Consider the following 17,892-nt stretch of genomic DNA (forward strand, 5'->3'; position numbering starts at 1 on the left):
CAGGGTGTAGTGACCCTCGACCCTAATTTAGCAGTTTGCAAGAAGGCAAAGTTGCTCTAACTTTGAGGTTCTACATCATGATTTAACCAAAAAGAACTAGACAGAAAAGTCTGCATTCTACTCTTGACATCTTTAACACACAACTATAGCTGAGAGTTGAAGCTTGTTCAACTACCTTCCAAAATGGCTCATTGGTGAGAGTCAAAATACTCTGGCTGGGATATTCTGCTCCCGTTCATGTAAGGCGAGATCAGCAATGGGAATGGAAAATATCGCAAAAACGGTTACATTTGTGTTTCACATTGGCGTAAGCGCATGATGCGATTGTATTCTCCGTCTATAAGTGACGGGGTGCATTTCCTGATTTGCATCATTAGAATAAATAAACATATGATTATCAGGCCCCTATGCCAAAATCTCCTCCTCCCTCTGTCAGAAAAACCATTCATGGCGGCATGACAGAAGAACAGCGTGAATCATAATTGGTGTCCGAAGGCGTGCACCTGGCGAGCATACCTCCCAGGGGAACTCAGGTGAGTGCAGTGCTCGGTGTGTGTGTGTATGTGTGCGTGTGTGTGTGTGTGGGGGGGGGGGGGAGAGAAAGAGAGAGTGAGAGAGAGAGAGAGCGAGAGAGCCATGCCCGGACATCCTCCCAGCACTGTTTGGGTACCCTGCTGCTGCCTGCGTAGTGCCAGTGAGCAGTGCCTGGGAACTGGGTGCCGCAGCTGGTCCAGGGTGAACTAGTTTGTTTGATCTGCACTGAGGTGACCTTTAAAAATGGCACCCTGATCCTCGCGTTTCTACATTTCTCTTGGGGCACATGAATCAGACTGCCATGCTAGTAATATGTCGCAGAACCTCTGACTGTAGTTTTGTTTTTAAGTACTGCACTATATGGTGGAGAAAGCCACTGAAACCGCCACTCCCTGCCCAATTTGTTGATATCGGGGAAAATCCTAGCTTCCGGGTTTTAAAGAATCATATGATGATGCGAGAAATATTATGGACCTTTTGAATGATGAACTGCAGTAGTGTAGCCATCTCAGATGGGCACTTGCAAGGGCCCATGGGAATTATGGCCAACCCAGGACTCAGACAGACTTGGAGCTTGTGTGTATTTGCAACCCAGATAGCTACACGCGATCGAAACCCCCGCTCGTTTGTATTCTAATGGCCCATTTCCCCAGAACAAAAGAACTGTGCTCAGGTAACCGATACAGATACGGACTAAGCGGCGCCACTCCCTTTACTCAGGGAGCCCAAACAGCCAAGGTCAATGACCGCTAAGGATATGCCCAGCCATCAAGGTACCCGCCCCTTTATTGGCCAAAATCGAAGGCAGTGATCGAAACCTGTTGAATTATTGGGTCCAAGTTAAGGACCGACCCAAAGAGCGTGAAATCCCACAGGGATAAGAAGAGACACAGCCATGTGCTCGGTCTCTCTTGGATCCGGCCTATGCCAACCCAAGTGCAGCATAACGACCAGATAGACAAGTTCAAGACCAACGATCGCTACCAGACGGATGAGCCCAGCAGAAACAGAGCCACTTCTTACACCCAGCCACGCAAGATCCAGACAAAGGCCTTGTCCATCTGCATAGAGCCGGTTGCCCTGAAGTTAAGTATAGGTTATTGTAGTTGTTAGGTGCAGTCTAACTTGTAATGTTTTGTGTTGCATGTCGAAGTAATCCTTGTGTGTAAATAAAGCATCTTTGAACTTGAACTGACTAACTGGTTGTGTAGTCCTTTGATCGATATCTGGTAAAGCCTTGTGGTGGTAACATTTGATAAGAGCATCATTATTAAAAAGAGCAACAGTAGCTTTTAGGAAACAGGAAACTTAAATGACTATATACAGATTACCAAAATACCCCACTCAATCTGCTTAGAGCTTTGCAAAGATAAATTTCACTGTATAATAAAACTGCAAATATAACTATATTACCATTAATCTTCATGACTTCAAGCTTTCTGTAACAGTATTATCAAAAGTGCACAAGCTAGCTCTTTTCAGAGCAGCACATGGAAACAAAATCCGACTTAAAATCTACACTTAAAATATTTCTTACTGGGTCCCCACAGCAGTGATTTCCTTCATTGTCTGCTTTACCTGATATTTCAGGATGTCCACATTATAATAGGAGGAAGATGGGTTCTGTTCAGCCAGTTTCTTGAGGTAGGCAGTGAGAGTTTGCATGTTCATCCAAAAGTCCTTTGTGTTTGAGTCACTCTGTGATGGATCACTGAGAAAGAAGAACATGAAAATATTCCAGATAAAGCTCAGTTGCTAACATTCGCAAATTCCACATTTATTAATATTAACTGTTGTAATTACTCTGAATTTTTCTACACACTCTGAGCCACCATTAAAAATAACTGCTCGTCAACAGTTCCAACACTTCATCCAGCACTGGAAAAATATTTTATAAATTGTTCACTTCTTGATGGCTTGATGCTTCTAAAACAAAAACACTTCTTACTTTTCGTGAATTTACTTTATTTACTTGTCAAAAGCACAATTATCATACAAGCCAAACGGGAAACGTGCAAAAGCTGATAAGCTTATGTCAAAAAAAAACTTTTTAAAAATCCTGAATACAAGCAAATTGCTACAACCACTGAAATCAATAAATAAAGTACCTGTTTAGTAAATGAGATTCCAGGATTTCATATTCCGCAACTGGCTCCATTTTTATATGAAAACTAAAACCCAATGGACAATAAAATTTGTTCTGATCATAACTTAAGATGCAGGTGTACCCTATATTCCATATACCATGTATACTCGTGTAAAAAATTTAATTTACAGACCAATTTTTTAGCTTTAAAGTCAAGGTGTCGATTTTTACTCAAGTTACTTGGAATTGACATGTTTGCTTGATTTGGGCCCTGTGAAATCCCAATAAGTCTGTTGCTACGGAATAAAGTAACAACACGAAAGAATTCACATTAATTAGCTAACATTTTATAACATTACAAACTACATACATCTCATCCAAAATAATATAAATATATAGTGAATTAATTATAACACTTTATATTGAAATCTTTGAAAATCACTCTGATCACCACCGAAATTTGTCCCAATTGCCTGGCCATATAACATGATTGTATGGATCTTCATCACCATCAGTAGTAACTTTGATATTATCATTCCACAAGTAATCATCCTCAGTACTGCCAAATGCATTTAATATTCCACATTTTAGAAATGATTTTTAAAACATTAGGATCAAATTTATTCCATGCATCCATGATCTATTGACAAAATATTGCTTGTGAGGGTGTTTGCCTATTTCCACTCTTCGTGAATAGCTTTTGCCTTCCACATCCAATTGTGCCACACCTTTTGGATACCGTCCTTGAGAGGTTTATTTAAACAAACCCAAGGGCTGAACAACACTTGTAAGGCCATTGGGAATAACTGCCAAGTCTGTGTTGGTCATTCTCACATCAATGCCTATTTTGTCGATGGCTCAATAAATTGCAATTCAATGTTTCACTGGTCTCAAATTTCAAACTCTGTGATCCATTTTCTACCAGTGTGTTCATCCATCCAGCCTTTCTCGTGAACATGGATGACAATGACTTTCCGAATTTTTCACTTGAATATCACCATCAGCTTTAATTTTGTGCCACCTGCCATACAAGATGGACTGTATTTTCTGTGGCCAGTCGTCCTTACAAGGACCATTGACCACCAATCTTGGTAATGGTCTCGTTTGTTGGCATTTCGGGGTTCATCGGTATTTCCATTGCAGGCAATTGACGTGCATTAATTTCTGCGTTGGGTGACCAATCGTGTTTATCATCGAGTCCAGTGTTAGACGGCGTAGAATTTTTGTTTTCAGATGGAGTACTAAACTGTGTCTTTTCATGAATCATGTGCACCAGCTAGCATTGGCCTTGAATTCTGAAAAATCTTGATTCTTCCCTTCTCTGAGGGCACAGAGTTGGATGCCTTTGTGGGAGATAAGATAACCATTTTGCCAATGCACTAGAACCCATTCTGCCACTTATCTTCTCCAGTTTAAATTGAGTTTTAAGACTATAAGACTTAAGAGCAGAATTAAGCAACTCGGCCCATCGAGTTTGCTCCGCCATTCAATCAGGACTGATATCTTTCTCATCCCCATTCTTCTGCATTCTCCCCATTAATCCTGATCCCCTTATTAATCAAGAACCTATCTCTGTCTTAAAGACACTCAGTGATTTGGCCTCCACAGCCTTCTGCGGCAAAGAGTTCCACAGATTCACCTCCCTCTGGTTGAAGAAATTCCTCCTCATTTCTGTTTTGAAGGATCGTCCCTTTAGTCTGAGATTATGTCCCCTGCTTCTACTTTTTCCTACAAGTGGATATATCCTCGCCACATCCACTCTATCCAGGCCTCGCAGTATCCTGTAAGTTTCAATAAGATTCCCTCTCATCCTTCTAAACTCCAACGAGTACAGAGCCAGAATCCTCAACTGTCCCTCATACGACAAGCTCTTTATTCCAGGGATCATTCTTGTGAACTTCCGCTGGACCCTTTCCAAGGCCAGCACATCCTTCCTTAGATACGGGGCCCTAAACTGCTCACAATACTCCAAATGGGGTCTGACCAGAGCCTTATACAGCCTCAGAAGTACATTCTAGCCTCTCGACATGAATGCTAACATTGCATTTGCCTTCGTAACTGCCGACTGAATCTGCATGTTAACCTGAAGAGAATCTTGAATAAGGACTCCCAAGTCCCTTTGTGCTTCTGATTTCCTAAGCATTTCCTCATTTAGAAAATAGTTTATGCCTCCATTCCTCCTTGCAAAGTGCATAACCTCACACTTTTCCACATTGTATTCCATCTGCCACTTCTTTGCCCACTATCCTAGCCTGTCTAAATTCTTCTGCAGCTCACCTGTTTCCTCAATACTATCTGTCCCTCTACAGATCATTGTATCATCTGCAAACTTAGTTAACAGTGCCTTCAGTTCCTTCTTCCAGATCATTAATGTATATTCTGAAAGGTTGTGTTCCCAGCATTAACCCCCAAGGCACACCACTAGTCACCGGCTGCCATCCTGAAAAAGACCCCTTTATCCTCAATCTCTGCCTTCTGCTAGTCAGCCAATCCTCTATCGATGCCAGGATCTTACCCTTAACACCATGGGCTCTTAACTTATTTAGCAGTCTCCTGTATGACACCTTGTCAAAGGCCTTCTGGAAATCTAAATAAATCACGTCCACTGGTTCTCCTTTATCTAATGTCCTTGTTACCTCCTCAAAGAACTCCAACAGATTTGTCAGATATGACCTCCCCTTGACGAAGCCTTGCTGACTCAGTCCTATTTTATCATGCACTTCCAAGTACTCCGCGATCTCATCTTTAATAATGGACTCTAAAATCTTACCAATGTACGTAATGGACTCTAAAAACTTACCAATGAACAAAGTCAGGCTAACCGGCCTATAATTCCCCGTCTTCCACCTCCCTCCCTTCTTAAACAGCAGTGTTACATTAGCCACTTTCCAGTCCTCTGGGATCCTCTCTGCCTCCAGTGATTCCTGAAAGATAACCACCAATGCCTCCACAACCTCCTCAGCGATCTCTTTTTAGAACCCTGGGGTGCAGTCCGGTTCGATGATTTATCCACCTTCAGACCTTTCAGTTTCCCCGAATCTTCTCCTTAGTGAAGGCCACCACACTCACCTCTTCCCCCTAACTGATTCTTCTGGAGCTCTGACATCCCACTGGTGTCTTCCACCGTGAAGACTGATGCAAAATAACTATTCCGTTCCTCTGCCATTTCTTTGTTTCTTACTATTACTTCTCCAGCCACATTTTCCAGTGGTCCAATGTCTATTTTTGCCTCTCTCTAACCTTTTATATATTGAAAAAGACTCATCCTATTTTCTTTTGTATTACTAACTAGCTTGCTATTTCATCTTCTCCCCCCTTATTGCTTTTTTAGTTGTCCTCTGCTCGCTTTTAAAGGCTTCCCAATCCTGTGGCTTCCCACTAATCTTCGCCACTTTGTCTGCTTCTTCTTTTGCTTTAATGCTATCCTTGACTTCCCTCGTCAGCCATGAATACCTTAGCATGTTTCCTCCTCCTTGGGATGAATTTCTGTTGTGCCTCCCAAATAACCCCCAAAACCCTGCCATTGCTGTTGCACTGTCTTCCCTGCTTGGCTCCTTTCCCAATCAACTCTAGCCAGCTCCTCCCTTATGTCTTTGCAGTTACCCATATTTAATTGTAATACCGTTAGATCCGATTCCAGGTTCTCCCTCTCAAATTGCAGGGTACATTCTATCATATAGTGGTCACTGCTCCCCAAGGGTTCCCTCACCTTAAGTTCCCTAATCAAGTCTGCATCATCAGACATCACCAAATCCAGAATTGCCTGTTCCCTAGTCGGCTCTGTCGTTCTCCCTGTGCCTGTGTGGGTTTCCTCCGGACCCTCCAGTGTCCTCCCACAAGTCCCGAAAGACGTTCTGTTGGGCAATTTGCACATTCTGAATTCTCCCTCCGTGTACCTGAACAGGCGCCGGAATGTGGCGACTCGGGGCTTTTCACAGCAACTTCATTGCAGTGTTAATGTAAGCCTACTTGTGGCTATAAAGATTATTAAGCTGCTCCTAGACATTCCAAAAAAACTCCTTTTCTTGGGGTCCACGGCCAACCTGATTTTCCCAGTCCACCTACATATTAAAATCCCCCATTATTGTACTATTGCCTTTTTTACATGCCTTTTCTATCTCCTGATTTATTTTCGGCCCCACAACCAGACTACTGCAAGTGGGCCTGCACATAACTCCCATCAGGGTATTTTTACCGTTGCGATTTCTCAACTCTACCCAGAGAGATTCTATGTCTTCTGATCCGATATCGCTCCTTGCTATCGATTTAACTTCATCCCTTACTAACAATACGACCATGCCCCCTTTGCCCATCTGCCTGTCTTTTTGATAGGACACATCTCCTTGTATATTTAGATCCCAGCCCTGATCCCCTTGCAGCCACATCTCTGTGATGCCCACAATATCATACCGGCCAATTTCAATCCGTAAACACCCTCAGTCCTGCATTGACCATCTCCCTGCTCACACTTGTCACTTTTTTTGCTCTGCCTGAGAGTGATGTTGCTCTTTTATTTTTGTTCTCTATTTCCCCATCAGTTATGTCACTTTCTCAGCTAATGCTCTGGTTCCCAGCCCCCTGCCATACTAGTTTAAATCCACCCGAGTGACTCTAGCAAAGTTTTGTACTTGCTATTCTGTCTCAAAGGCATTGTGATAGATCACGTGTTGCACCTTAGCCCCGTCAATTGTCTTGGAGATTGCTGCTAGAATTGACAGAAGAAAAATCTAAAGGTACATGCTTTTAAATTGATTAATTATAATAATTATTAGTGACTTATTTTTTAAAATATTTTTATTCAAATCATTTTCACATATACAAACAGAATCAGAAGAACAACCAACCCCCTGACACCATGCCCTCCTCACATCCTACCTCCCCCATTTTAACACACTTCAACCCCCTCCTTCGCTGACCTCTCAAACCTCCTCAAAGAAATCAATAAATGGCTTCCACCTCCGGGTGAATCCATCCGCTGTCCCCCTCAAGGCAAACGTAACCTTCTCCAACCTCAGGAATTCCGCCTGGTCGCTCCCCACACTCCCGCTTTCAGCGGCTCCAAATCCCGCCACCAGAGCAAGATCCGTTTCTGGGCTATCAGGGAGGCAATGGCCAAAACATCGGCCTCTCTCACCCGCTGGACTCCCGAGTCTTCCGACACCCCAAGTATTGCCGCCTCTGGACTCGGGTCGACCTCCACACCCAGCACCTCAGACATCATGTCTGAGAACCCCCTCAACCTTGGACACTCCCAGAACATGTGGACGTGATTTGCTGGCGCCCCCGCACACCGCCCACACCTATCCTCTACCTCCTCAAAGAACATAGAACATGCAGTGCAGAAGGAGGCCAATCGGCCCATCGAGTCTGCATTGACCCACTTAAGCCCTCACTTCCACCCCATCCCCATAACCCAATAACCCCCCCTAACCTTTTTGGTCACTAGGGACAATTTATCATGGCCAATCCACCTAACCTGCACGCCTTTGGACTGTGGGGGGAAACCGGAGCACCCAGAGGAAACCCCGCAGACACGGGGAGAACGTGCAGACTCTGCACAGACTGTGACCCAGCAGGGAATCAAACCTGGGACCCTGGCGCTGTGAAGACAGTGCTATCCACTTGAGCTGCCATGCTGCCCTAAGTAGGATGAACCTACTCATCCTTGCCCCGGGATGTGGTTGACTCTTAACTGCCCCCCACTGAAATGGCTGAACGAGACACTCAGATCTGGGCAATTAGGGATGGGCAACAAATGCTGGCCAAGCTAGCGACGCCCACATCCTAAGGACGAATAAAAAAAATATGTGCCCTATGCACCATTTTGAACTGGATGAGGTTTGTCCTTTCCCGTAGAAACTAGTCCAAACTCCATCTGGAGCCTCTGCCTCTCCTTCAACAGCCCTGCCTCCGGCGCCTTCAAGAATCTCCTGTCCACCAGCCTTGCCCTCTTCTTCTGCTCCACTTTCTCCCTATGCGCCTGAATTATTATAAACCCTTCATCACAGCTTTGAGTGCCTCCCACAGCATGGCAGCCGTGACCTCCCCCATATCATTTAGCTCCACATATCCCTGAACGGCAGCCCATACCCGCTCGCACACCCCATCTGTTAACAACCCCACATCGCCCTCGGCCTCCCAAACCTCCACCCCCCCCCCCATTGCTCTCCTTAAATCCCTCAGCTCCTTCCACCTCGAACGCAACCCGCTTATTAACCAACACCGCCCATCTCCCTAGTTGTCATATCCAGCCCTGAATGAAACACCTGCCCCACCCATCACTTCCTCAGCCTTGTTTGGTCCCCTATCTTCAGGTGCATCTCCTGCAAAAAGGCCACGTCCGCCTGCAAACTTCTCAGATTCGTGAATACACACGACCGTTTAACCCCCTCATATTCCACATGACCAGCCTGGTCGGGACCTCCCTATCTTCTTCCCTTGCCGATCAGCCGTACTCCTTTTTGAGCCGGCCTGAGTTGCGCGCCTCTCCAGGCCCACTCTCTGATGTCCACCGCCATCGATCTCTTCCATACTGCGCCACAGCAACCACACCCATGTCAGCAACCGCAACCCAACAGGCAGACTAGTTAACTAGTCCACCCAGTTAGCATGGTGGCCTCCCGCCCAAGGCTTCCGCCCATCCTACCTCCCTCCAATTCTCCTCTCCCACCTCCCAACCAACCCAACCCTCTATCCCTCAAGAATAACAAAAGACACACTCACTTCTTTGCTCTTCAGTCAGAACTTGCCCCCGAATATTTCAAGAACACCCAAAACTCTCAAAGTTCAATGTTCTCACTCTCCTCCCTTTCATAAATTCCATCGCCTCTTCTGGCATGTCTAAATAATAGTAGTTTCTGGAAAGTCACCCATAGGCGGGCCGGGTACAGTACCCCAAACTTCACCCACTTTTTAAAGAGGGTAGCCGTAACCCAGTTAAACCCGGCCCCTCTCTTCACCAGCTCCGCACCGAAGTCCTGGTACACACGCAGCTCGTTCCCATTCCAGGTAGATTTCCTGGTCTGCCTCGCCCATCGAAGAATCTTCTCCTTGTTCAGAAAACGGTGCTACCGCACCACCTTCGTCCTCTGCAGCTTGCCTGCCTGCAGCCTCCTCAGTGCCTTGTGCACCCGGTCCACCTCCAGGGGCTGATCAAAAGCCTCTTCCCCCATCAGCTTTGCAATATACGCATTCGACCTCCGCACCTTCAATGCCTTCAGGCATGTCGACAATCCTTAGGTTTGCCTTCTGGAGCAGTTGTTCAAATCTTCCACCTTCTCCCTCAGCTTTTTCTAGCTCTCCCGCATCACTCCCATCTCAGCCGCCAATGAGGCCAACTGCTCCTTGTGCTCCCCCACCACCTCTGCCACTTTCTGGATCGCCAAGCCCTGGGACTCCACCCTCTGCTCAATTCGCTCAATCCCAGATCTCAGCGGTTCCACCACCTTGGCTTGGTCTTCCAAGGCCTCTTTCCTCTACTGCCGAAACGTAGCATTCAGGAACTCCACCAACTGGTCCATCGACCACTGGGCGGGCAGCACAGCTGCCTTGCCCTCTGCCATCTTTCCCTGTGGCGCACTACGAAAACTCTCTTGCTCCAACAGCACTTTCTCGTGGCACTTTTCATTCGCTGATCCATGCACCAGGCACACCAGAGGAGTATTACCTTCACCAGACACTCCTGTACTGTTTGCCCTCAAATATGTTGCCCTTCGGGCGGGGAAAAGACCAAAGAAAATCTGCCTTGAGCGGGAGCCACCAAACGTACGACCACTCACTCCATGGCCGCCACCGGAAGTTCCCTAAGGTTCACTTTTGTATGATGTGAATAATTTTTTTTTTTTTTTTTTTTTAAGGTCTCCCATTCGACCAATTTTTACACCAATATGTTGTAAAAAGAAATCCATACCACAAAAATGTGTTTTTGCAGTGATAATTCTCGACATTTCTGAAATCAGATGTAAGTAGTAAAGGAACAAGATTTATTTCTGGAGGTAGTCAGGGATGTTACTGGAGTTATTTTTAATTTTTAATATTTCTTTGATGCATTTGCAATTATCTACGATTCTGCTTTCATGCCAAAAGTAATTTATTCTGCAAAGTTCACAGATAATTCAAGTATTAATAATTACAAATTCTGGCCACATACACAGAGAAGATACGTGCAGAATTCTGAGGTGACCTTGGGCACATGGGATGTTCAAATTCCAAGTTGACAAGAAACACTACCATTAGTGAGAAATGTTAATGATTAACATGCAAGTTTATGATTGCAGCAAGCATCCTGTAAATCATTATTTTAAACTAGTGTGAGGTTTTAATGTAGTTACACGTAGATGTGTTATAATTTGTAAAGTCATAAATTTTGCTTGCCACTCGTGTTTATTACATTAACCACTTTAACCTGAATTTGCCTCACATCTTCAATATAACATAGAACATACAGTGCAGAAGGAGGCCATTTGGCCCAACAAGTCTGCACCGACCCACTTAAACCCTCACTTCCATCCTATCCCTGTAACCCAATAACCCCATCTAACCTTTTTGGTCACTAAGGGCAATTTATCATGGCCAATCCACCTAACCTGCACGTCTTTGGACTGTGGGAGGAAACCGGAGCACCCGGAGGAAACCTACACAGATATGGGAGATCGTGCAGACTCCGCACAGACAGTGACCCAGTGGGGAATCGTTCCTGGGACCCTGGCGCTGTGAAGCCACAGTGCTATCCACTTGTGCTACCGTGCTGCCCAATCTACCAATTCCTTTGAAAGAATCTTGCTCTGATAACTAGATGCAGTGCTGTATACCCCTCCTGTTAACACGTAACGTGGGACCGTACTTTCAGTGCAAAATACAGTATGAATACTAGGGAGAATTTTGCATTTTTATAATTTGAATCCAAAGACATTTTTTATTTTAAAAAAGATCCGACTAATCGTGAATATGCAGAGCATTTTTAGGCAACCTCAAGATGAATTAGAGTTCAAATCCTATACAGATTTTTGTCCAGCAAATAGTAAACAGCAGACAGAAGTGTAAAAACACTGACTGGCAGTGTGAAACACTTGAGGGTTAACATATACATTCTTCGCTGTCAATGTGGAGTTTGCACATTCTCCCTGCGTCTGCGTGGGTCTCACCCCACAATCCAAAAAGATGTGAAGGGTAGGTGACTTGGCCACGCTAAATTACCCCTTAATTGGAAACAAATGGGATACTATAAGAAAAAATTTTAAAAGGAAAAAATATATACATTCTTAGCTCTAAGAATGACTACATCAGTGAGAAAAGAGAACTAGAGGAAGTATAGGATCAAATTCAGCACGAAAAAGAGAACTGTAGATACTGGACTACATATAATTGTGTTTCTGAGTTTGCTGTATTTTCATATCATTGCATTGAGTGACAAAGATGGTACACAAAGAACAATGAACCCCTGGGAACAAAGGCCCGGGCTTCCAAGCTCCAAGGCATTGAAATTGGGGGCTACCCCAAAGGGGTGCTGGGGAACCCTCCCTGGAGACCCCAGGTAAGGACTGGCTGGCAATTGCTCAAATTGTGAAAACATTTTTGGGCAATTGCCCTGCAATTGGAAACGTCTGAAAGTAAGATTTAAGTTGCAAACTTCCGATGGTTCTAACTCTCTTACAGTAATTTTTTTTAAAACGGTAAAAATATTTTTTTTTATTTGTTCCTGGGATGTGGCCGTCGCAGGCTGTGCCAGCATTTATTTTGCCCATCCCTTAATAGAGCAGTTGAGAGTCAAACCACATTGCTGTGGTGTGGAGTCACATGTAGGCCAGATCAAGTAAGGACGGCAGATTTCCTTCCCTAAAGGACATTTGTGAACCAGATGGGTTTTTATGACTATCGGCAGTGGCTTCATGGTCATCATTTTATTTTTAATTCCAGATTTTTATTGAATTCCAATTTCACTATCTACAGTGGTGGGATTTGAACCTGGACCCCAGGGCATTACTCTGGGTCTCTGGGTTTACTGGTCCAGTGACAATACCACTATGCCACCACCGCCACAATATAGTTACCCAGGAAAATTTAGAAGAATTAAAACCACGTAACAGCCTCCCCGAACAGGCGCCGGAATGTGGCGATAGGGGCTTTTCACAGTAGCTTCATTTGAAGCCTACTTGTGACAATAAACAATTTTCATTTCATTTCACTTCTAACTCCTGGGAACTATAGTACTGGCTGTCCACCTCAGCCGGCACAAGACTTACCCTAGTTCCCCCCCCCCCCCCCCACACACACACACACACACACACACACAGGACACTTCCTGATCAACTGACCTCAGCAATGACCACCTCCCCGAACATCTGATCCCCATTGACCAGTCGGCCCTCCCCCCGCAATTTACCCTCTGACCACCCTAACCAACCCCTCCAATCAGCTGACGTCAATCCGCCCTGCTGACCGCCTGATCAACCCCCCCTCCCACTGACCACCTTACAACCACCTTTCCCCAGTGACCAACCACTGATATGAACAGTGTGGGCTGGAGATTAAGATTATTGAGGTTGGGGAGAATTTTCCAATACTTCTTTGAATAGTACTATTGGCTAATGTACACCCATCTGAATAGTAAGCCTCAGTTTATCACTTAATTTGAAAGGCAGCTACACCAAGGTGCCACACGAAAACCTAAATTACATGCTCAATTTTTGGAGCATAGCCTTAACTTTAGGTGACAGTTCTGCCAACTGAGCACAGCGCACATTTAGTTACAACTTTTCTAATTCTTATCATTAAAAGTCTACACATGATTATCCAATTACACCATACATTAAAAGTCAGGAAATAAAAGTCAGTTCTAGTTTGATTTAAACTTTGTCAGCAGCAAATAATCCAAATGTGAAGAAATTACCTATACACAAGCTGTGCATTTGGGAGGATTTGCTCAAATTTGCTGGTGTTCCGTATTCGGAAGCTAAGTACTGCTGGTGATGGATTGCTGGTAAAAACTTTAATTATTCCACTTGGAAAAGACATGGTCATATCACCAGTAATTTTGACTATGCATCTGCAGAAAGAGCATAACATTAAAACAGCACCAGATATTTCAGTTATCAAGCAGAAACACATGGCTCATTTTTATTGCTTTAAATATTCCTGATAATCTCAGAAGAAATATACATGTATTCAATTCAACTGGTATAGTCCATTTGGAAATTCATTGCAGATAAAATTCTGTGTTGCCGCAGTGCAGCACGACCGTAGTAAACCTAACAAGACACAGTGATGGCGATCACTGCATGAAAACAGATTACACCCATAATATATCAGCAAAATCTGATTGAATTCTCTTCAATATCTGTTGAATTCTCTTTCCCAGACAGCAGAGCAGCAGGGTCATTGAATATGTTTAAGGTTGAATTGGAAAGATTCTTGACTGACAAGAGCAATGAGGTAGATAGGAAAGTAGGGGCCATGATCTTATCAAATAGAGGTGTGGGCTCGAGGGGTCGAATGGCCTACTCCTGCTCCTAATCCTTTAGGATTGATTGAAAATAGTGCATGCAAATTAGATACTACCGAAAAATGTAAGTATTTCATAATTTTACAATCTAATTGGAATATACTATAATTTATTTTTAAAATGTCATAAATTTTTATCCCAACTTCTCTTGAAAATCTTGGGGCAGAATTTAGTTTATAGGTGCAAGTTAGTTACAAATTGCCAGGAGCAGATGCAAATCCTGCCAGAAACATCAAGTGAAGCAGAGCAAACTTACTTGCAGAATCATACACAGCACGAGGAGCACAATATTAGAAGATTAAATTTGCACAGAATAAATTTAATGGAGTGGGCCAATTAAAGGAGAGTGCTATGATAACGGGGCAAAAATTCAGTCAACCTTTACTCACCCAAATGTATCTCAATGCATTATTACTGAGGCTGGAGAGAAGTGTATCAAAAATTGTCAGGCCAAAATGAAGGAAAAGGCAACTCTATAGATATGAATCTGCAAGCAGTGGAAGAACATAACAGTATCATGCTTCTGATGTTTGGCCGTTAAAGCCAGGGTGGTGCTGCACAAGATTCTTACATGGAGAGTTATTTTTATAAAAATTTTTATTAGTGTCACAAGTAGGCTTACAATAACACTGCAATGAAGTTGCTGTGAAAATCCCCTAGTTGCCACACTCCGGCGCCTGTTCGGTTACACTGAGGGAGAATTCCGAATGTCCAATGCCATTTTACAGTACTATCACTCTGGCATTGCAGCATTCTGAAAGGTGTGAATCCAGTTTTCAGGCCACAAATGATCATTACTGTCCCCTCATGCTCTAGTCTTGTGCTGCAGTTGTCCTTGCAGATTATGGCACAGCTATGCACTTAGCCCTTTGCTGGCCCACATTCCCAGAAAATAGGCTCCCAGGTTGTTGCCAGGTGTAGTGACTGCTGTTAGGCCTTTAAGTCATGCAGTCAACCAGCCAACACAGTCTTCTTAACTCTAGCAAGCTTTCTTTCCTGTGGTGTCATGCAAAGCATAGCATGTTATTTGTAGCAATTCGAAAGAACCATCCAATATAATAGCTAATCAGGCATTTGGATATGCCACTGGTGTCCCTAATGGTAAATTTGTTTGTGAAGACAATTTTCACCAGCATTACATCTACCTCTGCTTGTAACTGTCGGGAGAAGATATGAAATTCCTAGGAGTGCACATCACCAAAACTCTGTCCTGGTCCACCCACGTCGACGCTACCACCAAGAAAGCACAACAGCGCCTATACTTCCTCAGGAAACTAATGAAATTCGGCATGTCCACAATGACTCTTACCAACTTTTACAGGTGCACAATAGAAAGCATCCTATCTGGCTGCATCACAGCCTGGTTTGGCAACTGCTCGGCCCAAGACCACAAGAAACTTCAGAGAATCGTGAACACAGCCCAGTCCATCCCACGAACCTACCTCCCATCCATTGACTCTATCTACATCTCCAGCTGCCTGGGGAAAGCAGGCAGCATCATCAAAGACCCCGCCAACCCGGCTTACTCACTCTTCCAACTTATTCCATCGGGCAGGAGATACAAAAGTCTGAGAACACGCACAAACAGGTTCAAACACAGCTTCTTCCCCGCCGTTACCAGACTCCTAAACGACCCATTTATGGACTGATCTGATTAATACTACACTCCTGTATGCTTCACCTGATGCCAGTGTCTATGTATTTACATTGTGTACCTTGTGTTGCCCTTTTATGTAGTTTCTTTTTATTTTATTTTCATGTATTAAATGATCTGTTGGAGCTGCTTGCAGAAAAATACTTTACATTGTACCTCGGTACACGTGACAATAAACAAATCCAAATCCATGAAGCAGCTCGTGAGCAGTCTCTTTCCCCACATTAGTGCGACCAGATGTGCGACTTAATGGGGAATAGAGTCCCGTTTTGGGTGCACTTAGCAGAGTGTTTCTCGGCACCGTGAACGACCCGGCTATAAAACAGGACTTATTTTTTGGCCTCAGCGAGGAACACCTTGCCGAGGACCTGGATAGGGTGCTCTTTCAGAGGATCGGTGCAGACTTGATGGGCTGAATGTCTCCTTCTGCACTGTAAGGATTCTAAGAGCAGGCCAGACGCTAGGAGTCCTGTAATGAGTAACTCACCTCCTGAAGCTGTCCACCACCTACAAGGCATAAGTCAGGAGTGTGATGGAATACTCTCCACTTGCCTGGATGGGTGCAGTTCCAAAAACACTCAATAAGCTTGACACCATCCAGGACAAAGCAGCCCACTTGACTGGCACCCCTTCCACAAACATTTGTACCGTCCACCACCGACTCACAGTAGCAGCAGTGGGTACCATCTACAAGACGTACTACAGGAACTCACCAAGACTCCTTAGGCAGCACTTTCCAAACCCAAGCCCACTACCATCTCAAAGGACAAAGGTAGCAGATACCTGGGAACACCACTATTTGGAAGTTGTCCTCCAAGTCACTCACCATCACTGTCCAAAACCCTGGAACACCTTCCCCTAACAGCACTGTGGGCGTACCTACACCTCATAGACTGTAGTGGTTCAAGAAAGAAGCTCGCCACCACCTTCTCAAGGGCAATTAGGGATGGGCAACAAATGCTGGCCGAGCCAGCAAAGCCCACATCATAAAAATGAATTTTTACAAACGTGCATTACAGACTCCTAAACAGTAGAGTTAGAAGAGGAGGTCCATGGGCAGTTCACAAGAGACATGCAAAGCAAAAAAATCTGGTGATTAGTTATTCCAAAGTGGACTGGAATAAAGGCACTACATTGGGATTTTCCGGACTTCATCCCGGCCAAAACAGTGGGACCATTTGCAGGTTGGAAACACATTTGACGATTAGTTGGATATGCTGAGCGCCTTTCACTGAGCCACGGCAATATCATTCCGCCTCCAGATTTCCCAACCAATCAGGAACTGCAGGTGGAATGATGTGTCTGAATGTGCAAGAAAGGACCTCGATAGGGAATCAAGCAAGAGTAACAATGGCAACAGTGACTGCAGTATTAAATGTACAAGTGGGAAAGAGGAAACTGCTACAGGACAGAAACCAAAAGGCTAGCCCCAGTTTAGATTCATTCCTGGAGGTCATGATGGATGCAGGCAGAGCTAGAAGATGAGACATTTTCCTTTAGGATGGATGGAAGGAGGTGTGGCTGCAATAGCAGAGACAAGAGGATGCTGTTCTAGACCTGGATCCAGTGCCGCAAAAATTTCAATGACCTCATGTGGTTCGCCATTGAGTGCCCTCCGACTCTTTGCTAGCAGCTATCACTCTCACATTCCTAACATTCCCCATGCACGACACACCTTGCCGGCATACTTATTTTTCTCCAGCCTTCTTCTCAACATCTTTCCATTTCAACAGCCAAAATACAACCTCATCCTATTGCCCTCTCCCACTTAGTCCTCACATAGTGAGGGGCTGGTTTAGCACAGTGGGCTAAACAGCTAGCTTGCAATGCAGAACAAGGCCAGCAACGCGGGTTCAATTCCCGTACCAGCCTCCCTGAACAGGCGCCGGAATGTGGCGACTAGGGGCGTTTCACAGTAACTTCATTGAAGCCTACTTGTGACAATAAGCTATTATTATTATTAGTCTTCCTCTTCAAATATTCATTCTCCATCACCAGACCTCGTTTCACTTCTCGTAATTCACTGTCTTTTCAAATTGGAATTATGAGCTTTTTTCTGCATAGAGAATGTTGTTTTAGACCGGATCTTTTCCAACCTCTGATGCCTGAACAGCAGGC

General features: G+C 44.5%; 1 protein-coding gene across 1 annotated transcript in view; it reads right to left on the minus strand.

Moving 5' to 3' along the window:
- Window positions 1-17,892, minus strand: part of fcho2 (FCH and mu domain containing endocytic adaptor 2) — a 337,179-nt gene that overhangs the window by 86,013 nt on the left and 233,274 nt on the right. Inside the window, exons 23-24 of the mRNA XM_072516128.1 lie at window positions 13,509-13,664; window positions 2,113-2,245 (exon numbers count right to left, since the gene is read on the minus strand). Of these exons, the coding sequence (XP_072372229.1) occupies window positions 2,113-2,245; window positions 13,509-13,664 (289 nt within the window). The remainder of the gene's footprint in view (window positions 1-2,112; window positions 2,246-13,508; window positions 13,665-17,892) is intronic.

Source organism: Scyliorhinus torazame, chromosome 9 (genome assembly GCF_047496885.1).
Source record: "Scyliorhinus torazame isolate Kashiwa2021f chromosome 9, sScyTor2.1, whole genome shotgun sequence".
Lineage (NCBI taxonomy): Eukaryota > Metazoa > Chordata > Chondrichthyes > Carcharhiniformes > Scyliorhinidae > Scyliorhinus > Scyliorhinus torazame.